Genomic DNA, 27,112 nt, shown 5'->3' on the forward strand with positions numbered 1-27,112 from the left:
ATGAGTGGACCAGGGGTTCTCCACATGCGGATGGTTTTATTGCTGGGGGCCATGTGCGGGGTCGTGGGGGCTCAGGTCTCCACCGCCAGAGTGATGAGGGGCAACATGAGGAGAGACGGTGAGATCCTGTCTTCATTATTCCATTTGTTGTGCTTTTTCTTTTCTCTCTTTTTGGCTTAATGTGCAACATGTTTATAAATAATAACATGGTCCTGTCTGTTGTTTCTCTGTCAGAAAAGGTTCCTATAATCAGACTTTACTGTATCAAATCTGGTTCTTTTCCACCTGCAGCCGGGACGTCTCGCAGTAACTGGTTGTCTCTTGGTGTTAATTCACAACAGCAATCAATTATTATAAGTGTAGCAGATGGCCTACGTGATTCGATGGAGTGGATGACCTGTTGTGAGCGAGAAGGCAGCAACAGAGTTAAACACTACAAAGAGGGTGCAAACAGGAGAGGGGGGGGGGGGGGGGGGGTGTCGGTTGGATGGCAAGCTGCTCTGTCAGATTGTGAAATCTAAATGCATCTGCCAGACAAGTCCTTTATGAAGGCCGTTTTCTACATTGAAGATGAAGCCTTTAGAGTCCGTGAGCTTAATAAAGAGGAGCCAAGTCGTTTCTGAATTCTGAACAGGGATGCCATGACACAGGGCAGATAGGCAGGAGTAAAATACACGCGCGATGATAATAAAACGGCTTGTTGCCAAAAAAATGTCAGGATAAGAATGACAGCTCAGAGGAGGTCAAACACCTGAAGTCACACCAGTCCATCAGGGCAGTGAACGCATCACGAGAGGTGAAGAAGTCCAGCTGCTTTGGATTCAACCTGTGAGGATTCCGGTGACATTTACACGAGCTTATTGACGTGCACTTTGCGATGCACCACTACTGCATGTTGTCTGGACAGCGGGATGCCTGCAGGGTTCCCACATAAACCACAGAAACAAAAGGGAAGCGTGCAAACGTCTAAATTTCCCACAGGTGTGCAAGTGTGAGAAGGGTCATTTGTCCGTGAGTGTTTGCTCTCCGATGAACTGGCATCTTGTTCGGGGCGTGCCCCACCTCTCACACCGCATCAGTTGGGATGCTCGAGTTCAATTTTGGTAAAAAAAAAAAAATTGAAACAGGAAGTTAAGGACTTATTTCTCCGTTGCACATTTCCCTGGGCTGTCCACACAAGTCATCTATCAAACTAATGGAGCATTTGGGAACTCCCTGGTGATGAGGTTGTCAGAAAATGATTGTTTTAGTGCTTCAAATGAAGGGTAAGATAGCCGTTAACATTTATCCAAGGCTCCTGCCCTCGGACGCTGCCTTGAAAATGTGTTTCATTTATGTAGAGACTCCAGGAGGGGCTTAATGGCACAGCAGCGGTTCAATCACAACGGCACCAGCAGCCATTAAACAATGACACAGATAATCGTCCTGCCACAGGAGGTTCAAAGACAAGACGGCGTTCGGTTGTTGTTTTGTGTGTGTGTGTGTGTGCGCGCCTTTGCGTAGCTGAATGTGTGTATGCATGAGTGTTCTGACAAAATGCCTTTGCTCACTTCAAGGAATTTCCCCTCAAGCTTTTTCCTACTGTGTTTGTTTGCTCATTTTTGCCGACCATTGCGGAAAGAGGTCAGAGGGGTTGGGAAACATTTGTAGAATAAAGCCATTTGAATTGTTATCAGGCTACAGTGGAAATCGTTACTTTTTTTCCATACACATGGGCGACTTGGAATGTGCAACGTCACTCTTTTGTATTTTGGGGATAGAATTTTGTCGTTTCAACTATTGTCTATTGGTTTGTTTGACTGTTTGAATTCATTGTCAGCAGAATGAAACAAATCACTAAATGCACTAAATCTTGCTATCTCTGAGTTCCCCTATATAAATTGACAGTTGTATGCACATCCACACACTATAGGAAAAAATAAATGGGCAGCTTGTCACCTCCCAGGTGTAATTCTTCTCCGCTCACTTCCCTCCGTCCCACACCGTGATCCAATTAAAGATCTGGATTCACCAAATGTGAATGGGAGCTGTTACAAACCCAGTAACCTCAAACGTATATTAGAATTCTAGGAGATTGGTTTCCGATGATTGATTGACTTAAAGGCGGATGTTGGACCTTGTGCACAAGAACACATATTCATCCTTCGTAAGGATGAAGGCACTGAGATGCTGCTTTTAGAGGTGAACCCTTCAGACACCATGCAACATATCAAAGACCATGTTACTATTTATAAAGGCTCCCGGCACATCTTCCTCATTCATCTTCTTCTTCTTCTTCTTCTTCTTCCTTCCAATGGGTATTCTCTTATCTGCTGCCTTCCTCTCTCAGTGCTGTCTTATCAGTCTGTGCCTTGCTTGCATATCACTCCATCTATCCAGATCCCCCCTTCTTCAATCACCCCCTTTCTCATTTCTGCTTTTATCTTCTCACCCCCATCTTCATCTACAGCTGTTTTTAATCGAAAGCCGTTTTAACCTGTTGGCTCTATGAGGCCATTCACAGCAGCACTGTCACCCCAAACGATGCTGCCTGCACAAGGACAATACATTTTGTCTACCTTTCTAAATCAAGACATTTGTTGTGTTTTGAAGCTTTTGCAAAACCATCCTAAAATCTAACGTGAATATAAGATCATTTAAAAATAAAACAAAATCTGAAGCCTAAAAAAAAACACCCTGAATATTACCTTTCACAACAGGGAGGAGTGTCTTGGAGATACTGGAATTCATGAGTCACACTCGCAGTTTACCCACCCAGGAGGACACTCACACACACACACACACATGCACAAACAATTGCAGGATCTCCTTTTCAAGGGAACTCTCCAATAAACACTCACCCACACGTGTTACACATGGATGACCTGAGCAAAAGTTACCCCACCCCGTAAACATTTGGCAGATGGTCTTTTCCTGCCCTGGAGAGAGAAAGCAGGGAGGGTTGCCATTTAGACGTTGAAGCCGAAGAGGAGACTGTACAACAAAAGTGGAAATAGATTTAGACTCATTGGGTGTGGTGTGATTGTAGGAGGAAAAGGGCAGCAGGAGAAAAGGAGTTTTTAAGGGAGTTTATATAGGGGTTGGAGGGCACAGAGGAGGAGGAGGAGAAGAGGGAAAGGGTGTGTACAGAGAGATATGCCAAGTTAAAAGTTCTGTCCCTCCACCTTTCTGCCCCGTCAGCTTGGTGAGGTGGAAAGAGCAGCGACGAGCCAAATGGACAGAGAATAAAGTGGGAGATTGCAGGAAGCAGTTAAGTGCATGTGGGGAGGGGGATAAGGAATTTCTGGTGTGTACAGATGGTCTGATCAGAATTCAAGGCTATTCAGACAACAGCTGAATATTCACCGTGAAGGAAACCTGATCATTCTTTAAATGAATGATGCATTCCCCTCTGATCATCCACATGCATGCAGATAATCCAGAACAATGAATTCCACACTTCAGATTTCCTTATCTCCGCGGATTCCTTTGGCTACCCTAACTCAGTTTGCATGTCACTAAGAGGACAGAGTTTACAGCCGAGGAGAGCAGAAAAGAAAGAGAAGGCAAGATGGATGGTTCAGTCCATACAGCGGCGAGTACAGAAAAATGAGCCATGTAGCTAATGGTCCACTTTAAAGGGAAGCCTCTGTGAAGGAAGAATATTTAAAATGATACCAATAAATGAAGCTTTGAATGTCGCCGAAACTTTCATGTTAAAGATCCAGAACCTAAAAGGAAAAAATATATATATATATAAAACAAAATCTGGTGCCAGTGGGCTTCTGCTAGTGGGGCTAAGTGAGGGTAAGAACATGACAAATGTCAGAAGTGACACTGCAGAAAGATGAGAGCAGTAGCGTCTTCCACCCCGGGAGATTCACCCTCGCTGAAGGACTGAGCTAAACACTGTGTATTTACGTCGTGTGTTTTATGTGTGTGCCTCCATGTCTTTCTAACAGAGAAATCCTCTAGTGCACCGTGAGAGCTATGTCTTTGTTACGCTGACAATGGTGCTGTGACACGAATGAAAAGGATTCATTTTCCCCTCCTCTGTCAAACACTTTTATCTTTCCCCCTCCGACTGTCAACGTTTCTGCCCATATTTCCCGTACTCTCTCTGATTCTCCATCTGAGCACCTCAGCGTTTCTCCAGCTGTCTCCCTCGCTGCGGCTCTGTTTCCCCTTGTCTTTACTAGCGTCCCCTCTCCTGTTTTCATTTCATCATTTACTCTCTGAATTCGGTATCTGAGCGGCAGAGAGAGCAGAGGGGGAGACGGGAGTGTGGGGAATACAAATACAGAGGAGAGGGAGGGAGAAATGGGGATAGGGGACCTGGAAGAAAAGATGGAACGCATTGTTAGCAGTATATCAGAGGGGGGGGGGGGGGATGAGAAACAGAAAGAGGAGCAAAAGAGAGACTGGATACAGTCGAAGGGCAAAGAAATGGCAAGAGGATGGCGTAATGTGCTACTGTGAAGCCTGCAGCAGGATAAGTGATCCCAGTGATCGATAGAAGGTCAGATACACACTGATGGGCGGAGCAGTGTCTAACTCCGACCACACACTTGGACACACTTCCTGACATTCACATATTCACATACACCAATGCACACTTGTGCACGGCTGATGTCAAGCAGGATGGCTGTCAAAACATCGGCATCTGCTCAGCATCATCACAGCCAATGCTCAGAGCCAGCACATGCACACACACCCACACACACACCCACACACACACACACACACGTAGCACTTGTTTGATTTACAGTAGCAGCGATTCATGGTTTGGACCACTCCAATTTCTTGCCGTTCATATTCCAGACGGCGTGACAAAGACATGACATTGAAGATAATGCACATGCCATGCTCGTAATCAAGCCACATATTACACACACACACACACACACACACGGGGAGGGGGGGTCGCTGATGAAGTGCTGGTGAATACACTCCATCACAGTGGAGGAGGTTACGCAGGGACAAAGCTCTCTCATCCGTCATCCGTTTTCTTCTCTCTATCCTACTCCTCCCTGTCTGTCGTTACCACTTGAGCCGGCTTCCCACACCCACCAGCTTTCATGGATTTCTTTTTCCTGATCTATCAAGTTCTTCTTCACCTCTCTTTGTCACATCCATTTCTCTTTCTTTTTCGATGATTTTTTCTTTTTGTGGTCACTTTTAGCGAGCTAGAGCATTCTGCCAGACGTCCAACTTCTCCTCCATCCCTCTGTTTTAGCAGCACGATCCTTGTGAATTAATATTGTGTTGACTATCGGTGGGTTTTCGAGAATCAGCATAGGTGCTTACCAACCATATAAACACGACATGATTTTACCCTCATACTCTGATTTAAAAATAAAAAGTAAACTTTACAGTTCTAAAGTATGATACCTTATATAATTGTTTGCTGAGTTTAATAAAGCTGTTAAATGAAATAAATGCTGCAAAGCACTGATTATAAAGATAGAGCTGTTGACTGTGACGCTTTTAGGCTGCGTTGATCATTCTTTTCATGTCCGTTTTTTCTTTGCCCTGAAAGCTTTCATGGAATTTTTGCACAGATGGGAATCCCACCCTTTTCCCGAGGCTCTCTCTCTTTTCCCTCCTTACTCCATCTGTATGTATTCCTGTGTCAATGCCCATCAGCCTATATTTGTGTATTCGTGTATTTGTGTCCATGAATGCGTAAACCTCAGTGCCTGAATACCCCTGCATTTCCATGCGTGTGTTGCCAATGCATCTGCGTGTTACGTCCGGTGCATCCGTAATGCCAGTCCCAGCTGACGCGTCCTCACTGCTGACTGATGCCCCCCCCGCCCCTTCCCCTCTGCATTTTTTAGCAACTCACAAAGGTGTTAAAATTTAGCACATCACTGCAGAGGATGGATGCAAGCTCAGTGGACTGACACAAGGCAAATGAGAAAGCAGAGGCGGCAGCTCAGTGTGATGCAGACACGACCTCGGAGCTACAAGACACTGAGGCTATTATGTTGATGGCGTATAAAAAGAAAGGATGGCTGTACAGGAAAAACAAGTCAAGGTGAATTCTGCCATGTGACAGCACCCACGTTTTAGCCACAACAGGTTTGGTGCACATCACCTTTAACATCCAGCAAATGCGGTTGGTTTCCATCAAAGTGGATAATTCAAATTAACAAGATGTTCATAAATGGCATCCTTGAAATGAGTCGGAGTAAACATTTATAGCTACGTATCAATCATCGTATTTTGAATTGCTGAGTACAGCTCCTTCCGCTTCTTTGTGCCCATTAGGCAAATGTGTCCGCACTAACTGGTCTCGCGTCGGCGCTGCCTGAGCGGCATGAGTGGATGATAATGATGATGACACTCGTGAGTGAATGTATCAGAAGGCAGACCAACTGAAAGGGGCCATTCTGCATCACGAGTCAGCTTTCTGGTGTCTGTCTGTGACACAGAAGGCACAACAAAAGTTATGACATTCTACAAACATCACAACAAAGCACAAAGAAGAGCGTGATTTCACCGATGCACACAAAGCAGTTCTTAACTTTGCCTATTTATGGGTGTAACTCAAAGGCTTTGTTGCTCTGACGTGTCGAGTTATCGCGGTGCTTTGTTGTCATTTTACAAGTGTGTCTGTGTTAGCATTTATTTCATGCGTCCCTTTCTCCTCTTCTCGCCTGCAATCTCCGACTCCCCTCTTCTCTGTCATCCACGCTCCGTCTCCTCCTTTCTGATCATTTCTCGACCTTCCTCAGCTTCTTTTTGTCCTCCTCCTTTTGTCTGTCTCCTCCCTCTCTTTACTCTTTGAGCTTAGTGTGTTTTTGAACAGACTGAACGAGCACCGTGTTTTGCTGTGCGCGACTGTTGGTTTAACCTCTTTTGTCCGTGTCACAGGACATGCCTTTGTGGTAACTTCAAAGTGACATGCGGTAACGCACACACACACACACACACACACACAAATAAAATCACCAAACAAATTGGCGTCATTGGTAGGAATCAAAGTATTATTGATCCCTTTTTGAATTCCTAATATTCATTTTCTATCAACGTCTGTTGACTCATTAGCAGCTCTGGCGCAGCTCCGTGTTTGGAGCTAACTGTGGTTTCTGGACACACTGCCGAAGAAATTCCGATGGAAATTCTTGTGGTCATCCTTCTAATGTCGGCACTACTGTTGTGTCCAACTGAAGGAGCATAATGAAGGTAGCCTGTTCTTTCTTTACGACATACAGGAAAGCTTCAGTTTCTGCGGTCTCACCCACAATGTCTATCGTGAGGAAATTGTCCCTTTCTACTCCTCATTTACAGAATCATGATGCAGCATAATATACTTATTAATTTAAGGGCCGACTTATGACCGAGTCGGTTTTTACGACAAAATCACGCCGCTTCAGCCTCACATTCCACTGCAGCCTCCCTCCACAAAAGAAAGGGACAAGACCAAGACAAGCATCTACCACGCCTCAGGAACTGCTGTCTGACTTTGCTTCCATAGATGTGAAAGACTTTAAAACACGAACATACATGTCAAATATTCTTTTCTGAAAACAAACAGTTAAAATAAAACGTGTCTGTCAGGGTCAACAAGAGTGGTAAATGAAGGTGAAGAATATGCTGCAGGGTGGAGAGAGCGAAGAAGACGGAGAAGGGGAAATGCAGGTTGAGAGCAGATGCTGACTAAAGCTGACACTTCTGGGCATGCAGTGTTATCTCCAGGTGTGTGTTTGTGTGTGTGTGTGTGTGCGTGTGTGTGTGTGTGTGTTTCATGTCTCTGTTCTTGTGTGAGCATTAGTGGGAAATAAGGATCCTAATCTAATACTGATTAGTCATGACAGAGCTGCAAAGCATAGGAGCCAATGAAAGATTTCAAATGCAGACAACTGATGCACGCACACACACACACACACACACACACACACACGCACACACACACACCTTGTCAGCCACATGGAAGTGGCTAAGGATATGTCTCATAAACCTGTACATGTTCAGTAAGAGAAGGGGTGGATTTCGTTTGCATCCTTGGACTCAGTGAGACTGTCATGAAACACACAATTTCATTAAGGATATTACTCAGAAGCACTTTTTAAATTTAAACATTCTATTTCATTTTTGGATTCTTTATTATACTTTTAAAAGCAGAAATAGTGCATTCATATTTTGCATCAGTAAAGAAAGAAAAAAGTTAGCCTATAAAATACTAAGGATGCAAGAATGAATCACATTTGTGAGAATCATGTTTATTGTGTTATTGCATTTAAATTATTGAAGCTTTAATGTGTAATGAGCATCCTAATTTATCATAATCCAAAGTGGTATGTCCTAAATTATTTATAGATTATATTTTATATTATTAAACTAAAACAAGAACAGGAGGTATCCATAGCAACTACGGTAAAGCTGTAACAGGAATGAAGTGAAGACAAAATACCAGTATGCCCGAGTTGCAGCGGAGTCGAATATTAAATTACCAAAAAATTGAAATACAAGAACCTCAAAACTGCAGCCTGGTAGATTTTGTAGTTTCTCTCCGCCTTAGATTGAAGGGACAGATCAAAAAGTAAGAAAAATAAATATATATATTAATTTAACAATGAAACAAGACACACTGCCTGTAGGGCTTACGTTTTAGTTCCAAACTTATTTTTCATATAGAAACTGGGAATGCCACCAAGAATGAGAACAGCAACATTTCTCTGGGGAGTTTTGTGCAGCTCAAAGTGAATCATGTGTGTCCTGTAAGCTCACGCTGAGGCCTAAGAGAATTCATTTTGACAAGATGAAAGTCAGACGGGGTGTTTTAGGCAGACGGAGGCAGACGGAGGAAATGGGGCTGTCTTGTTATAGGTAATGTCTTCAGGGACGGTGTCTCTGAGTGAAGCAGCAACGTATGCAAACTGTCACTCAGGAAAAATGCACTCTGCACACCGACTTGGAAGAAAAGCGCGTGACGTTTAATTTTAGGATGAAGGTTAATATCTCGTCTTCATCGTCTGTTCTCATATTGTGGCTTCAGCTTTTTCCTCTGCGGAGGTACTGTTTGTGCTGTTTTCTGTGTGAACAGAGTGTGATTGGCACATGGATCTAAAATAGATCTCACAGGAATGAAGAACATCACACTCTGACTCTGGAGGGTGGGAGAGCCAAGTGTAATTAGTTAGAAATTACCCCTTACATCCTGGCAGACATGCACCCATTCAAACACACACACACAGGCAAGGAAGAATTTCCCCTGAAACCTGGCAAATCCAAAAACAAATGCACATAACACCATCGTGCAGCATCACTGTCACACGTAATGCGTCGGATTGAGAGACTGAAAGCTTAATTGCCACTGTCAGACATTGTGCGTGTGCAAAGAAGTTTAAATTTAGGAGTGTGAGTCAGTCCGTCGGTGATATCTTCAACACATCTCGCATTTTATTTCCTCTGACTGTGGAAGTTTAAACTTGGAAGAGAACAGAGATAAAGAAAGATGGGTTTAGAATACAGGCAGGATCTCTAAAAGGCAGTTTAAAGAGGAGGATTCCACCAGTTCTGTGGTTTTGATGCTGTAGAAAAGTCTGAAGGATCCTAACAAAAGCACCAAGAAACAAGAATGGATGGATGAAAAAACACAACTGTTGCAAAAAAAAAAAATGTATGGATATTTTGTATTTATCACTGACTACAGCTTTGGTCACCACTGTCATGAAAGACTCAAATATTTTTAAGTCTACTTACCTTTTAATATTAAACAAATTCCCCATGTGCTTGTTGGCAGGTGAAACCGACATTTAATAACATAAATGGATCTACTCACAACAATGACAACCTACCAGATCATGCCTGCGCTTGTGAGCCTCGTTGGCGCAGTAGGCAGCGCGTCAGTCTCATAATCTGAAGGTCGTGAGTTCGACCCTCGCACGGGGCGGAGCTTTTGCGGTCATATCGAAACAATGCAATGAGCAGTGAATACATCTTTCCTATCAACATGATAACTTGAATGAATGCATAATCATAAAATTTCACAAATGCAATTTCTGATTGGAAACCTTTAACTAAGCTTTATCTTAGAACAACTCGGTCATTTGTACATGAATTGAGCAGAAAGAAAACACGAAAGCAGCAAACTCAACCAGCATCCCATGAATCAATAGTTTGGCAGTACATTGCATTCCTCTTCTGAATGTGAATTTATGGACACCTATGGTGTGTTGGCAAAGCTCAACCATTATTGGGCTTGTCAATGAAACTGCAGTCACAACAAGCCTAAGCCACAAAGCACAGCATTTCAAGCCTCGTTGGCGCAGTAGGCAGCGCGTCAGTCTCATAATCTGAAGGTCGTGAGTTCGACCCTCACACGGGGCAAGGCTTTTACAGTCATATCGAAGCACAATGCAATGAGCAGTGGATGCAGCTTCATACTATCAACATGATACGTTGAATGAATGCATAATCATCAAATTTCTGAAAAGTGGGTTCTTATTGGAAACCCTTAACCAAGTTTTATCTTAGAACAACTAGGTCATGTGTACATGAATTGAGCAAAAAGAAAACACGAAAGCAGCAAACTCAACCAGCGTCCCATGAATCAATAGTTTGGCAGTACATTGCATTCCTCTTCTGAATGTGAATTTATGGACAACTATGGTGTGTTGGCATCGCTCAACCATTTTGGGCTCGTCAATGAAACTGCAAAAGAAGAACTGCACTCACAACAAGTCTCAGCCACAAAGCACAGCATTTCAAGCCCCTTTGGCGCAGTAGGCAGCGCGTCAGTCTCATAATCTGAAGGTCGTGAGTTCAACCCTCACACGGGGCAAAGCTTTCACGGTCATATCGAAGCACAATGCAATGAGCAGTGAATGCAGCTTTATACGATCAACATGATACGTTGAATGAATGCATAATCATCACATTTCTGAAAAGTAATTTCTGATTGGAAACCTTGAACCAAGCTTTAGCTGAGAACAACTTGGACATTTGTATTTGTAAATGTGAATTTATGGACAACGATGGTGTGTTGGCAGAGCTCAACCATTTTGGGCTCGTCAATGAAACTGCAAAAGAAGAACTGCACTCACAACAAGTCTCAGCCACAAAGCACGGCGTTTCAAGCCTCGTTGGCGCAGTAGGCAGCGCGTCAGTCTCATAATCTGAAGGTCGTGAGTTCAACCCTCACACGGGGCAGGGCTTTTACGGTCATATCGAAACACAATGCAATGAGCAGTGGATGCAGCTTCATACTGTGAACAAGCCTCGTTGGCGCAGTAGGCAGCGCGTCAGTCTCATAATCTGAAGGTCGTGAGTTCGACCCTCACACGGGGCAAAGCGTTTACGGTCATGTTGAAACGCTATCCACCTGGTTTCTTGCATAATTAAAAAAAAACATTTTTACAGCAAAAAATCCAACTGATTGACCCAAAGTCTTATGTCACGTTCGGAAAATTCAATTATTGCATTTCTTTTACTTTTGTCATACAGCACAGTGTAACCAACTCAATGGAGCCAGCAGGGTCATACGCCGTGTGGCCAAGTCTGATATGCATAGACATCGCAAGCTAACACCCTTGACTTAAATTATCAGGACAGATATTGTTATTTATTTATTTATTTATTGGAATCCTGTTTTTATTCTTGATTTCAAGCCCTTCTTTCAAAAGTGAAACTGTGTGTGGAGTGGACAACTGTTGACAGTTACAACTTATTACAAGCACAGAGGAAGTAACCTCAGGCCTCGTTGGCGCAGTGGGCAGCGCGTCAGTCTCACAATCTGAAGGTCGAGAGTTCAAGCTTCTCACGGGGCAAAACTTTTAGGGTCATATAGTAAAAAAAAAGAATTAAAGTAAAACTGCTATGCATTCATCACTTTTGCTTAATTCTGCACACTACATATTTTATTTTATTTCCTTAAACATCATATCAACTTATCTATCTATCTTTGTGTTATGTGCACAAACACAAAATGTTTGTACGGAGCACACTCTTGCAATGTTGGATAATAATAAAAAGTTATAGCACTTTTATAACTGAATGAACACCACAGTTGGGCTCCTGATCAGCAGAGTGGAAGAATTCCATTCCAAGCCAGCTCTGGCCTCAACACTCACACATGAACACGCACTCACGCATGCGAGATTCACAGCAAGCTCACACTGCGGAGACCCTGGCAGCTCACTTCACCTCATGCTAATAAACTCATGCTAATAAACAAAAACACAGGAGAATGAATTGATTATCTTCCCCAATTTGACGAGCATGGAGAACATTTTAAAGGAGGCAAAAATTAGAAATCAGATGCGTGAAAACAACCAAATAAACTCAGAATCCACGGATGACTAAAAAAAATATGTTTAAGAGAATACCCAGAACTCAATTGGACATGGTTGTGGCATGCTTGTTGCACTCCCCCCCACCCCAAATGGCTTGAGTCACTAGTCACGAGGAGCACAGGTACACATACACAAATGCATACATGCACACATGACAAACTTGCATTTTTAATTATTGAACCTCAAAATCGTTTGAGGGTGTGACTCCAGAAGAATTCATGAAGATCAAACAAGATCAATGATGGAAGGAAAGAGGGGCAGTAGAGAGAGGAGGAGAGAGAGGAGGAGAGCAAGAAATGGGATAGGACTGGAGGAGCAATGAGGAGGTTTGCAGTGAAGAGGTGGAGGAGAAAGCTAAATCTTCATCATCCTCTCCCAGGGGAGCAGGCTGTGGTTCCCTGATTAGGCATTCAGCTCTCCCTCTCACAAAACCACACACTGCTCAGAAAATAAAGCCCCGTCAGCCTGCTTCAGCAAACAGCCTGACCTTTGTGTGTGTGTGTAATTTATTTTCTAATTTCAGCTATAAAGTGATGGGGATCTAGTTGTGAAAATGAGCTGTGAGTGTACTTACTGATTGTGATTGTGTGTGATTGTATTTTAAACACAACTTCAGAAAGAAAGTATATATAGTCACTCAGCCACATTTTGTTTTGCAGACAGGGAGGGAGATTCACCAAGTTGTGTGTGCCGTCAGGATTGCTCTAACATTGGCTTCAATGTGGTCCACATTTTTGTGTTTGTCTTAGTTTGTTCCTTTTCACATTACAAATGCTAAACCCCACTGGTACAAGGTCACAGTTAAATAAATACTTCAGCTCTTAAAAGCATTTATTTAATTTATTGTAAGGTGTTATATAATAAAATACTTCAACTTGCATTATCTGTCTGTAAATACGACGCTAGGGTTTAGCTTAGCGAGGAAGCAAGGAAGTGGAAGTAGCTACGCTGGTTCTGTCTGTCACTGACACATCTACCAAGCAAAACAATTTTAAATATCTAGTTTGATTGATTAAAAAGAAAAAAGGTACAAAATAATTGTATAAATTATATATTATCATGTTATTATCTTCACGGTTGCTGGTTCCACAACCGCAACTGGGATAACTGATTGGTTGTAAACACTAACAGACAGCAATCGCCTCGCCGCAGACTTTTATCGCAAAGAGGAAAACATCACAGTGACGCCGGTGGGCGGAGCCATCAGCAGCCCACGCTTCCCCAACGCTTACCCCCGCAACCTGCTGCTGTCATGGAAGCTGCTGTCGCCGCCGGGAAGCTGCATTCACCTGGAGTTTGATGGACACTTCAGCCTGGAGGAGGCTGAGAACGGAGTGTGCAGGTACGACACTGATATTCCGAGAGATGGAGGTAAAAGGGTGGAGAACAGGGAGGAAGTAACAGAGTATAAAAGGAATGGGAAAGAGGATCCAAATGGCTGTTGTCTATTTGTGCAAATGAAAAAAATTAGTCCAATGAAAAACAGGACCGGAAAACTTTATGGAGACAAAACTCGGGCCGAGAAGACGAGGTGTGTGGATGATTTGTCAATGTGTTCACATTAAACTGTGATTAAAAGCGTGTGAGTGAATATAATTAAAAAAGGGCGAGAGATGTTGAGACGGAGATGGACAGTTCAACATTCATTCCATGGCAGGCAGTTTAAGTTCGTCCTTGAGGAATTAGACGAGAAAATCTTTAATCCTCAGATATACCTCGGCCATCTCGGCGATAGTGTGGGGGTGGGGTTGGGGGGGGACGAGGGGAGGACAGATTTGGAGAGGTAGAAAAACACACAAAGTAGCTTTGCCCAGTTTTTTTTTTTCCATGGACTCATTAAATGTATTTGTCATGGGTATTGATTGCTGGAATGTCTTCTTTTTCACCCAGAAACCTTTCCTGCAAGACAGGAAAAGTCTTCAAATACTTTGCCAGCGTGGTGACTTGAAATTGCATCATTCGTGTTTTTTTTTCTCACCACTTGAGCTGCATCTGTAAAACCAAACCAAACTTCTCGTTTTCCAGATGATATAAAGCATTGACCACTGGGATGGTTGGCTTTTTTTTGCTAAGGCGACGTTCGATATCATTCTTTGACACATATTACTGCGCCGCCTTCATGCCATCGCTGAGGATAGACACGAGACAGTCACCACTTGGGTTTGCTTTTTCCAGTTGAAATTGTCTTTGCACCATTTTCCGTCCTACATCTTTACACGACCGTCTGCCTCCGCACCTCTCTGTCTCTTGCTCCAGGTACGACTTTATAGAAGTGGAGGACCGCTCGGAGACCAGCACTATAATTTGGGGTCGTTGGTGTGGGCAGAAGGCGCCGCCGAGTCTTAACTCCAAAACCAACATGCTCCGAGTCATCTTCAAGTCTGACGACTACTTCGTTGCAAAGCCGGGCTTCAAGGTTTACTACTCGCTGCTGGTGAGACGTCTCACACTATAACACACTTTTTTTTGTCCCGCTACTGCCAAAGAATGTGTCTTTCACTCTTTTACAAAGCACCGCCACTCGGCATTAAGCAAAAGAGAGAGACGGGATGATGGGTGGGATGTAAGGAAGGAAGAGAGGTAGGATCTGGTAACACTGTCGGTAAAATGACAAAACGTATTAGCCAGCTGTTCTCTTCCTCACATGTCCACTCGACAGCAGAGGAGACGGAAGGATAGGGGGCGGTAGGGGGAAAGGTTCTCTTAAAGGCAGTCAAAGGAACAGATAAGGAGATTAGCTTTGTCATTTTGTCAGGAGAAGAAAGGAAAGAGAGAGGGATTCTGATTTGAAGATGTACTGCCATCATATTATCGGAAGGGGGAAAGGGAGAGAGGATTTTAAAGACTTACCCTGGCTTCCTTTTTTATGAGAGGATGCATCACAAACGGGATTGATCTGGTGGCCTCGCTTATTATTATGACAGAAAAGAAAGGTGAGCACAGATAGAGAGATTTTGTATTTCCAGATAATCTTCACTTTCATTTAGTTTTGATATCGACGACTCGGTTCTCCAACAACTTGCTTTTCGAGCAAAAAAACTGAGTTTAAAATGCCTCGGAAGTCGAAAAGATTTTCGGAATTTGAATGCACGACTGGGGCCGAGGCGAACCGAAGACGCAAACGAAGGGATCGTATTTGAAGTCCCCTGCAGCACTTTTTTGTTTTGTTTTGTTTTGTTGCAAAAGGAGGTAAAATAATCTGTTCATTTTTTATTTATTTGATTATTTAGTTACGAACAGAGTTGGATGAATCTTTTATTGGAGATAAGGCATTGCGGATGGGAACAGCTTATTAAATTTTAGGAAGAATCCGCCCAGTCGAACAGGAAATGTTGACTGTACTGTTTATCTTCCTGTAAGCAGGATCAAAACTGCTTGAAGGATTTTTAAGAGACTTGGTGGAGGCGGGGTTGGGAGGGATCTTCTCCTCTTTAATGTAGCTCCATTGGGCTTTATCTGTCTATTACATATAAACCACTTGACGGATTTTAATGACATCTCGTATAAAGTTTGTTCGCGTAACATGTATTGTGTTATCTCATTTCATTTTTAGCATGTAGACGCGCACACACACACACACACACACACACACACACACCTTGCCTTCAGCCAAACCAGCTCTGTGTGTGGCTGAAACGTAGACCGGGTTTAAATCAAGAGGGGCTGATAAGAGAGATGGGGTGAGGAAGCAGAGAGAGGAAGGAACGGTAAGAGAGAATCGGGAGAGGCAGCTCTGGGAGGATGGAACATGTGTCTGAGAGGCTATCAGCACGTCAGCTAATGACCAAAACAAGCTGAACTTAGAGAGGCGGCATGAAACCGCGCATTCATGAGGTAGTGGACTGAGGTAGATAACAGCATCAGGGCGAGGGAGACAGGGCGAGAACAGGAGCAAAGTAAAATCAACATTGAACACAATTTTACTCTTAGCCAGAGAGCCACAGGAAAGCTGCTTCTACGCTTCCCTGATGACTAAAACACAGGAAAATATCAAAAAAAGAAATGAATGAAAGCAATGAAAGCAGCTGGAGTTGTGGTTAATGAGCATCTTAAAAGTTATTGCATGTTTAAGTCAGCCCATTTTAGAGAAACGTGGGTTGCTTGTTGTGACTCTACCAATGTTGAGCTCAAACCAAAGGATATTGATTGAATCAAACTTGAACCAGGCCCAAAGTATCTTCAGTCTTAAGTATGAATGGAGTCTGAAATCTCGCCACACACTTTTGGTGTGTGGTCTGGTACCAAACTGTGTCCCTGCAGACTGACTATCAGCGCCAACCTTGTGTGTTTGGCAGTAATCATCACAGACAAACGGGATCCTCGAGGTAAAGTACAACCTGTGATATGCAGAAAGGATTATCTGTACTGCTGCTATTTCAGACCGCTCTAAAGAATGCTCTTTAATCAGAGGACCGTTGTGTCTCCACGGTCCATGTATCTTTTGGTAATTATCTCCACCGTCCGTCTGTCCGGACCTTCTGATGATGATCCAGATCACCATGTGGACGGTGTAAATCCACCTAATAGATCAATAAATCCAATTAGGAGGGGAATGAGCTGCTTGCCGTGCTTTTCTAGTTATTCATGTCATTGTTTTTTTCCCTAAATCATTTTTGTCTGATCTTTTTCAAATCTTATTTTCAGAGGCTGCGTCAGTCGTCAGCGGTACAAACTAAATTAAGCAAGGGGTGCTTTTAATTGCACAAGTAAAACATTTTGGGGTGATAGTGCCTGAGCGATATGACCAGAAGCAGCTCTCAGTTTGACTTTGTTCAACTTCAGAACTTCATAGACCTCTTCTTGCGTTTGTTAGCTCTCGATATGGATTTTTCTGACTGTGGTGGTATCTTTGTTGGGTAAATTCCTAGGAGGGCTGCAAAGGCAGTTGCTGCAGGGGGAAACTGCTGCTCAAGGAATAGTATCCAGGTGCTTTCTGGACATTTATGGGTAAATAGGCCTCAGTATCACATTCTAACTTTCTGAATGATGCGTTTGTGATGTTGCTGCTGCTGCTTTATACTAATTTAAATACACAACCTAATTGGATGCGTCATCCATCAGTTTTCTTCTGCTTATTCGGGTCCTGGTTCCCATGACAACTGTCTCAGTAGAGCAGCGCGAACTACCCTCTCCCCCAGCCACCTCCTCCAAATGCCCAAACCACCTCAGCTGACGCCTCAAGTTGTGGAGGAGCACCGGCGCTACACTGAACTCCTCCTAAATGACTGCTCTCCTCACCTGTCATAAGGAGGAAACCGCATTTAATCAGTTTGTGTCCCTGATTGTGTTCTTTCAGGCATCACTTAAGACTCTTAATATTAAGACAGGAAGCGTCACATTAAACTGCCATAAGCACAAAAGCCACTAGGCTGCAAGGGAAAGAGCATTTTTCTGACCTAAGCTCATACCAGTGCTTCTCAATTATTTTCTGTCACGCCCCCCCAGGAAGGAAAAAAACTTTTCGCGCCCCCCCCCCCCCCCCCCCCAAAAAAAACACTGTTGTATCCTTATTAACATACAAAGAAATATGAAAAAGAAAGAAATATAGATCAACTTACAACAAAGAATAACTTTATTAAAAAAAAATTTGTCTGCAACATAAAATATTTGAAGTGCATCAATTTGCCTTACTTTTTTTTTTAATCCTTAAACTACAATTTATACAATTAAATAATAAATTAAATTAAATAACATCAATAAATAATAACACATTAAAATTGATCAGCAACATTAACTAGGGAGCACAAAATATAAAACACTTTAACCTATAAAACCAAAATGAAAAAAGAATTGTGCTTTTAGCAAAATGAGGAAGCCAGGTCTTTCTTCTTCCCCCACCGTAGATTGTTTGTTTACAACCGCTCTTACAACCCTGCGCGCACTGTGACAATCAGGGCGCCACTGCCAACTACTGGAGTGGATGTGCAATTACACTTTAATCTCGTAAGGCAAAAAAAAGCATTTTCTCCGCGGTCACAGGCGCCCCCCCTGACATCGCACCGCGCGCCCCTTGGGGGTCGCGCCCCACCATTTGAGAACCACTGGCTTATACTGAGGCACAGATGAGACACAATAAATGTGGCCGGCGTGATTTATCTACTAACTTTAATGCCCTGTCTGTAAAGGAGATAACTGGTCATGCAGAGTAAAAGGTGACAGGGAAATGCTCTGGCCTTCTTCCCCATCTACTACACACTTAATCCTGAGCTGCTCCACTGTCCAATTGTAACAAATAGAGGTTGCAAAGGGCACATCACCGGTGTCCACTCCGCCGGACTGCCACTGTAAATAAGGGCTTGTCTTCTCTACGGGTAAATAGCGCCTGAAAGTATAACTTTTAGTTTCTAGAATAGAAAATCATAAAAGAGTGCACATTCAGATAACAATTCATCTTCTTGATAAACATCTTCCATAAAAAAGATCCACGAACAGAATATCTTTAAAAACGACGTCTTTAGTTCGTACATAATCGGTCATTTCATTTTATGAGACGCCACAAAATAAAATACAGCCAAATTGCGTATTTTAATGCTTGTCTTTCTTTGAGTTGTTGCTCAGTTGACTACTTAGAATTCCTTTCACTTCCTTCAGGCATGTGTAAAAGCTGTCAATCAAACTACAACACTTTAAAAAATGGCCTTACACTATAAAAGGTGTGACTCTGGCATTTATTCATCACGGAAGTGGAACACTGTGTATGTAAATGTATTTTATTGTGTGTATATTTAGACTTCAAACTTAGCATTATGTCGTGCTGCCTAGGTTCAAACGAGCGGCGCTAAAACAGTCTGTGAGTTCAGAGGTTCTGGTTCCTGGCTCTGCAACCTCTCTTCAAACCCCGTTAAGTGGCCCATATGTGTCTGAAACGAAGCGTATAACCTTAAAAGGAAATGAGACCGAGAATCTGTAAACATGCACTCACGCACACACACACACACACACACACAGGAAACCCTCACAGCTGTTTAGGATGTGGTTTGCAGCGTCCACATGGGCCGCATGCACCGGTCTGGTAAACTAAAGCCTTCACACACTGACAGGTTATTACATTAGCAGATGCACAGGCTGAGACAAAGTGAGGGCGCTGTGTCTCTGAACCCGGGTGCAGACAGATTAACTGTTGCAGATTGACCTGGGGGCATTTTCAGCGCCTCACAGAGATTTGATATCCAGTAAGAGACTGCATGGGTGTGTTTTATTCATTCACTTGCCTCCTTTCCTTGTCGTCTCTTCCGTATTGCTTCTCATTCATCGTTGGTTCAGTTGAGCAGTTGCTGATCAATTATTTCTGCTGTGCATTTCTGCAGTACGACTCTCCTCTGCCTGCATCCAACAGCAACTGGGAGGCCGTCACCGGACCCATGTCGGTGAGTCGTGCACACACAGAGAAAGATCAGGAAATGAATGCAAAATCTTTTAGAAATACAGAAATCATCCTGAAAGTTTCGCTTTCAAACTACTGATGAGTCGGTGATTTTAGAACTTTTAATTCCTTTGTTAGAAACGATGGTTTCATCGCGTTTCTGCAGATGGAACATCTGCTTACGTGATAATGCAGCACCTATACACAACATCCCGCCCAATTGTAGTCGACACTGCTAAATATGGCATGTTTACTTGGACAAAACTGCATTAGTGTAATTTGAGCATACCTATATGTAAGATCTGTGATATCTGCGACTATTGTAATTAATATACGTCAGGATGTGTTGACGTTTTCTGCTACAAATGTGATGGTTTATTAGAAAGCAGAGCATCTTAGACCCTTTTGTGAAAAACATTTTAAATACGTTATTGTATGAAGGAATGCTAATTGTATCAGAAAAGTATCCTAATGGATATTTGACATTAATTTGGGGGGGATCATGCTGTCATTCTGAGGGCAGCTGTAGCCCAGGGGTGGTAGAGTGGTCGTCCACTTATTGAAGGGTTGGTGGATCGATCCACATCCCCTGCGGTCCACCTGTCGAAAGCTCCGTCAGCAAGATACCAAACCCCAATTTGCTCCCTCGGCGCTCCATGGGGGCAACTGCTCCTCAGGGATGAGACAAATGCAGAGAAGGAATTTCCCTTAAGGTAGTAAATAAAATGTGAAAAAAATAATGTAGATTTTTAATTGTGCATCCATCCATACGTCTGCAATTCTCGTGAATTCACTAATCTGATGAACTGATCCCAAAGTTCAAGGTCACATTCTCCTTCTTCCTCAGGAAAACGCGGCCAAGTCGAGACGGAAAGTGACAAAATGTGGCTCTTCTTAAAATCCATTTCTATATCAGATGTTTTGGCTGGATACTGAAACGCGTATGATAAACCATGTGCGGTGATGCGGCTTGGGCGGCAGAGCGGTTTGTCCATTAACTGGAAGCATGGTTTGTTCGATCCCCAACACCAACTACATTTCACAGAGTCCTGGGGGCTCTGATGGATACTGAGCTTTCAAATAGCTCCCTATGGCTAATCCATTGGTGTGTATGTGGAATGATTTATGGTTTTACCCACGGGTGGCCAAACTAAGTGAATGCAGCTCTTACGTCGGTAAACCCCCCCCCCCCGCAGTGTAGCCTGTCGTCTGCTTGATGTAGATGCGAAGCGTGAAACCGCTCTACTACAAGTTACAGCAAAACTTTTAACTGCAGAGAAACTCTTAGGCTTGGAAGTCAGTTTTTCAGTTCACTCTGAAATGTTAAGAAGTGAAGCTGAGATGCGTTGAAAAAATATAAAGAAAAACTTTAATTCAGGGTCGAATCTGTTGCTGATAATCTCCAAATCTTCCAAAACATTTGTCTGTCTGTTCTCTGCATATTATAATATCTGATGCTCACATACATCACCGACACTTTAGTTGATGTTATATAAAAGTTAGAATAATGGTGCATGAAATAATAAAGACACTATTTTCCAAGGTTTTAGTTAAAATCCTAACAATGCACCTTTGCTGAAGTTCGAATATATTTAAATTACTAATTGAAGAATTTCTGACCTCTTTGCAGGACACCGGGGGAGAGCAGGTACCAGAAACAGTCACAGTCGTCCCTTTCTCTTTGGAGGATTTGGACAAGACCATTGCTGTCTTTGACACTGTGGAGCAGCTCTTCCGAACCCTGAGCCCAGACACCTGGAGGCAGGACCTGGAGAGCATTTACACTCAAACACACATATATTACAAATCCAGGGCTTATCATCTGGCAAGCAGGCGCAATAAAGGTAAGCGATCTCGGTTCCAGAAGCCACGCATGATCCTGTCCATCTTATGCGCGTTCCGGTCACACTGAAGCGTGGGGCATACAAAGCCTGCTAAGATATTTGATTTCTGATCAATAGATGTATCTGCCCACACACACACACTCACACACATTTTGCATGAAATGTTGGTGCATTAGAGAAACATGTAATGGATTTTGATGTGGAAAAAAAAAAACTTAGAACTTGAAACAGGTGGTTTAAGTAAATGTAAGAGAACATCACAAGAAACTAAACCAGCTCCTGCGACCCGCCGCATCCTGAATATGTTAGTGCGTCACGGAATGAGGGACGTGCGTCCGTTGGTCTAAACCGGTCGGTGACATATTTAACACGAAACAGGACCAGCTGACCTGGAATCAGTAGCAGAATAGATTTCTTCATAGTGGAAACCACTTCCAACTTGATTTCCTTCAAGCCTCTTCCCTTTCATCTGCCTTCCTACAGCTGTGCTTCAGTTAATATTTTGTGCATGATGGTTCCTTACATTGGGGGGGGGGGGGCTGAGAGGTGCATCAGTGCTGCAGGTCTTTGTTGTCCTGGTCTATCTAATTTGAAATTCAACCTGTGCAGTCGAGCAGAAATATGCCACAGTCAGCAGCTTAGCTTTGTTTATATTAAACACACACACACACACATGCACGCACACACACACACGCATAGGTGTTGTGAATGACAGTAGGTCCAATCTCGATACAAAATAGAACATTGTTAAATCTGCGTTACCAACACACATGCATCTAACACAGAAACACATTTAAACTCTGTAATATTCTTACATTCATAGCTTTGTGCACAGCTTCTGAACAGAGTGTGTTTTATAATGTCACACACACTCATGGTTGCTTCTCTTTTTTCATCCTGGCTACCGCGTGTCATTCTCAGAATCTTGCTAGCCATCGTTCTTCGTATATTTTTTCTGACAAGGTTCATTGATTTTTTTTTTTAGATGGCACTTACGCCTCTGAAAAAGGGCCCAGCTCAGCTCTGTGAGCTCACAGACCCGAAGAGTCGACACAGCAACACACTCCCGCATGACCGGAGCCTTTCTCCGAGGTCCGGCACTATTCTGGACTCCAACCATGAAAATGACACTGGCTTCAAATCGGGTGTTTGACTTTAGTCAAAATAGGACATTTTGAACAGCATTTCTTTTCCATCTTTAATCTAACATTATGTTAGCATTTATTGTGCTGCGTTACTGCTTTATACAACAAGAGCCAAGCCTGTCAGGAGAAATCGTGCAGCTTCTACCTCCATCTCTGTCTATGTCTCCGCAGTCTATGATCAGATCCACTGTAGTTTCCTACATGCCGTCTCTCATGAACAGTAACCCACTCAACAAATCATTTTGCCGATCTCTCCGAGCTCCACAGAGCTCTCAATAAGTCCTTTGGTTCTCTGAAGGGCTGTAGAAGCTGATTTTACTTCCATCAGATGAAAACACAAATGATGACCCAAGAAAATTCCCTTCATCTTCTCTGAAAATGGCCTTTTTTAGGATTCACCAGGCTGCGCTCTCTAATTGGCTTGATGTGCTTTTTAGACTCTACTTATTGTGCAACCAACCAAGTCCAGCTCGTACTGGCGCTGGAAACAGCCCACACAACCAAATCTCGCTTCTACCATATTTTATTTTTGCCTCCGCCCGGGAACAGAGATGGGATGGTCTGCCACTACCGTTAACTTATTCTGTACCTCGATGGATTTTGGAGTATGCAAACGAAGTACGGTATGCAGTCACGGTCACTGAGAGGAGTCGACTCTCCAGTTAGAGTACATTCAATCCACCTTCGATGCCTGAGGAGGGAGATTTAAAGGAGCTACTCAGTCAGAACAGTTTAGTGCTTTTTGTTTGCGTGTCTCCGTCTAATGAACAAAGGACAGTTGCATTCAGCCATTAAGGTGAACACATCAACAGTTTCTTCTTGAAGTCGCTGAGGGCAACGCTCCTAAACCTCCTAAAGTGGTTTCTGTAGAGAGAGAGAAGCGCCGCTGTGGACCAGTGGGGGGGTCGAGTCTTCTCCGCTGAACCTCTAGAAGCCATTAAACCTTTTACAAAGCTTTATATTAGTGTCGCAACTAAATCAGAGTAAAGCACACAAATTGCTCCAGTCCTTCCTGCTCGCACTGATCGCCTTTAGCTGTTTTTGAAAAGGGAGTGCTTTATTTTTTTACATCCAAATACGCCTTTATTGGTGCTGCGTCATGTTAATCAAGCTTCTGAATACCAATTCTCTCGATACCAATGAATGAGGTGTTTTCACTAATAAGTACCCTCAGTGCTTTGCTTGCAGATAAAAGGCGTGATAAATGTTACCATTGTATTCTTCAGAAGAATCTTATTCCCCTTCATGCATTTATCCTTTCTTCTTATATCATGGTCTTCTTCCCCGGACCAGCGTTTGAATCCAATATTTCCCATTAACTTTTCCCATAGTTTTGAACTATTGCAGCTGAGCAAAGGTTCTATGCACAAAACAAGTTCATTGTGATGACACAAAGAAGCACCGCAATCAATAACTCTATCGGCAATCAATGGACGGACCCTCCTGCGTCTTCTTCTGGTTTATTTTGTCTTTCTTCACCTTTATTTCACCGTTTCTTCACCTCTTTCTCTCCATCTGTTCCTCGACAGTCCATTTTTGTTGCGATTGTCCTCCTATCTAATAGTCCTACTCCATCTCTCATCCATTGCCATTCAATCAATATTGAGCCTATTTCTCATGTGAATTGCAGCAGATTGATCTCGTTCATCTCCCTCCTCTGGTTCCATTCGTGTTTCTCCATCTCCAGTATGCCACACATTTCTATTTATGATGATATCAGAATAAATCACAAAGTGTTTTCATTATTTACTCGTAACTCGTACCTGATATCTTTGTGCTTATTCACAAAAAGAAGACGAACATTTCCGCTGGGAGTGAAAGACGATCTGGAAAACGCCACAGCAAAGCAGGAAGGGATGAGACAAAAACCTAACAAGCTATTGTCTCTCTGTCTCTACCTCACTGTCCAGTTGATCTGAACCGTCTCTATGACGACGTCAAGCGGTACAGCTGCACTCCTCGAAACTACTCCGTGAACCTGCGCGAGGAGTTGAGAGCCACCAACGCCGTCTTCTTCCCTCGATGTCTGCTGGTGAAGCGCTGCGGAGGCAACTGTGGCTGCGGAACCGATAACTGGAACAACGGATGCGCCTGTCAGGCCTCCAAGACGGCGCTGAAGCTGCACGAGGTAGGACATCGAAGAGAAAGACACGCTGGTGGACACGGCCTTCCGACCCATTCGCTGTGGCTTCTATTCTATGAGACTGAAGAACAGGAAGTTGGAGGAGGGATGAAGAGTTCAGGATGTAGCCTCATACTCACGTTTTTTCATTTATTACTTCATATGTCAGCCTCCTCTTCCTCATCACTTTCTATCACTCTTGGTGTATCGGTAGCAGTCCATCTCTCTCTCGCTCTCTATCAACCATCATCCTTCCATTCTTCCCTTTTCCCCATTTTCAATGTATCCCTCTGCAGTGCACCATTCTTTTTCTTTAAGCCCGCCATTCATTCTTCTCTCCGTTTTCCCTCCATCTCTTTGTGTCTTTGTTAGCAAATAGCTTCATGATTGAAACTTGGTCTGTGGGGTTTTCTCTGCGTCAGGAATTACACAATGGAACATTTAGACAAAAGTGGGATTTGGATTGGAGTTGTACATGGATGTGTGTGTGTGTGTGTGTGTCCCAGCAGGCAGTAACTGTAACTGCTTCCGTCACTGGATTAAGTTCTGAAGAAAGGCATTATTACTCACGCTATTGTTTCAGTGCAGGACAGTCCTGATGTAAATCACGGGCCGCTTTGGAGAACAAATTCAGTCTGTGGTGGAACAATTACTGCTTTCACTCTATTTTTTTTTATCATCGAGAGGCACCTGCAAAAAAAAAGAAGAAAAAAACAGAAAATACAATGCTGACGAAATCAAACTCTGTCTTCAGTTCACTGTCATTTTGTAGGATTTAATTGTAAATTCATGTAACCCCTTTTTTAAAAATTACAATATAGAAAATTGTCAACAATTATTTTTATTTTTTTTTAATCTCACGTTTGATGTTTGGACTGAGTTACTGTGAACTGTTTTGTCTTTCTACGGAACAGAACAGAAACTCCACTGGGGCTGGTTATGCTTGATAAAGGGAGGGGTGGGTTCCTGATTGTCTTCATACGCCTCCAAGTTTCACAGCACACTGCTGCATTATTTGAAACCTTGTTGGTGTATGTTGAAGTCCTTTATTTATTTTTTTGTTTTATTTTGTGTTGTGTGCATCTTATCTTATTTACCAAGAGTGACGCTTCTTAAAAAAGACATGTCATTAGCTGATGAATATTTTCCCTGGAAGTATTTTACTTACCTGGTGACAATAAATCCACTTCCTTTCCTCTGCCTTTGTCTCCTCATCTCCTCCAGGTGCTGAAGTACGCCCCAGAGATCACGCTGTACCAGCGCCACCGGAGGCCGCGGGTGCGCTGGGTCATCGCTGAGATCTTCCTCACGCACCATGAAAAGTGCGAGTGTGTGTGTCTCTCCCAGCCCCCTCGCTGAGAAACTCCACGTCTGGAACTGTTGGACAATTGTTTTCCTCTCATCTATTTTTGCAACAGACTTTGTATAATAAAATCATTGCAGTAACACATTGCAGCAGAAAAGACAAATGCAGCGCTCGTCGTGCTCAGTGACTTGTTCTTGCAAGTAAACCACCGACCCTCCTCTGTTCGCAGGCCGGGCTTGCAAACGCATGAATGTCCAGCCAAAAGATGTTCGAGATCCAATTTAACTGCACCTTGGACACTTAAAATGATGGATATCCTTTTCAATCAACCCCTAAAACATATAACGTACAAAAATGTGATGGATTTAAAGGAAAATCCTACATATTAATGCGAAGATAATGCATGCATTGCTTTGAAAATGACGAGCTTTGCTTTGCTATTGGAGGAGCTCAACAGAAAGTGAATCCCGCTGCTGTGTAAACAACTTTTTTTATTCAATTTCTTTGTGCCGTAATAAGAGCGATTCTCGAATCATCCGGCGCTTCTGTCAGGAGCACGCTGCAATGAGCGAGTGAGAGACAGACGGAAGGAGGGAGAGAGGTTGGAGGAAGCGTAAACCAAAATAACACTTTATCTTGATGTGAAATTAGGCTAACCACAACCCTCCAGATCTGGATTGTACACACACACACACGTACACACACACACCCGAGGCTTTCACACTAACCTAACGATAAGTGCAGTTATTTATACCAAATTCCTCACTGCTGTTTTCATTCTGCAGCCCTTTGTTTTTCCTACATTCCACACGTCCTTCTTTCTGTTCGGTCACCCAAATAATTCCTCTTTTCCTTTCTCTATCTCTCTCTATCTGTTTTCCTCTCTTCCCTTCCCTCCATCACTCACATTGGTTGGATGTGTCAGATGAGGCCGCAGCGCTCTGCCCAGTTTTCTGAGCGTTACTTACATTCCGACTGCTCGCAGGAATTCTGCTCACTTGGATAAAACTGCGCTGCTTAGAGTTAAAACACTCAGGAAAAGTGACCTGGA

At 43.2% G+C, this 27,112-nt stretch overlaps 1 protein-coding gene and 6 non-coding genes across 7 annotated transcripts; all 7 read left to right on the plus strand.

The window, feature by feature from the left end:
- LOC137914451 (platelet-derived growth factor D-like) lies at positions 1 to 26,114 on the plus strand. The gene is made up of 7 exons (XM_068758002.1): positions 1 to 118; positions 13,434 to 13,623; positions 14,538 to 14,715; positions 19,589 to 19,648; positions 21,275 to 21,488; positions 24,544 to 24,761; positions 25,980 to 26,114. Exons 1-7 carry the CDS (start codon positions 1 to 3, stop codon positions 26,112 to 26,114), a joined length of 1,113 nt encoding a protein of 370 aa, XP_068614103.1.
- Positions 9,808 to 9,880, plus strand: trnam-cau (transfer RNA methionine (anticodon CAU)). Its single transcript has one exon. It is a non-coding gene; the product is annotated as a tRNA-Met (tRNA).
- trnam-cau (transfer RNA methionine (anticodon CAU)) lies at positions 10,245 to 10,317 on the plus strand. Its single transcript has one exon. It is a non-coding gene; the product is annotated as a tRNA-Met (tRNA).
- Positions 10,699 to 10,771, plus strand: trnam-cau (transfer RNA methionine (anticodon CAU)). The gene has a single exon. It is a non-coding gene; the product is annotated as a tRNA-Met (tRNA).
- trnam-cau (transfer RNA methionine (anticodon CAU)) lies at positions 11,067 to 11,139 on the plus strand. The gene has a single exon. It is a non-coding gene; the product is annotated as a tRNA-Met (tRNA).
- trnam-cau (transfer RNA methionine (anticodon CAU)) lies at positions 11,206 to 11,278 on the plus strand. Its single transcript has one exon. It is a non-coding gene; the product is annotated as a tRNA-Met (tRNA).
- trnav-cac (transfer RNA valine (anticodon CAC)) lies at positions 11,684 to 11,756 on the plus strand. The gene has a single exon. It is a non-coding gene; the product is annotated as a tRNA-Val (tRNA).
- Positions 26,115 to 27,112: the final 998 nt, after the last annotated feature.

Source organism: Brachionichthys hirsutus, unplaced genomic scaffold, assembly GCF_040956055.1.
Source record: "Brachionichthys hirsutus isolate HB-005 unplaced genomic scaffold, CSIRO-AGI_Bhir_v1 contig_978, whole genome shotgun sequence".
Taxonomy (NCBI): domain Eukaryota; kingdom Metazoa; phylum Chordata; class Actinopteri; order Lophiiformes; family Brachionichthyidae; genus Brachionichthys; species Brachionichthys hirsutus.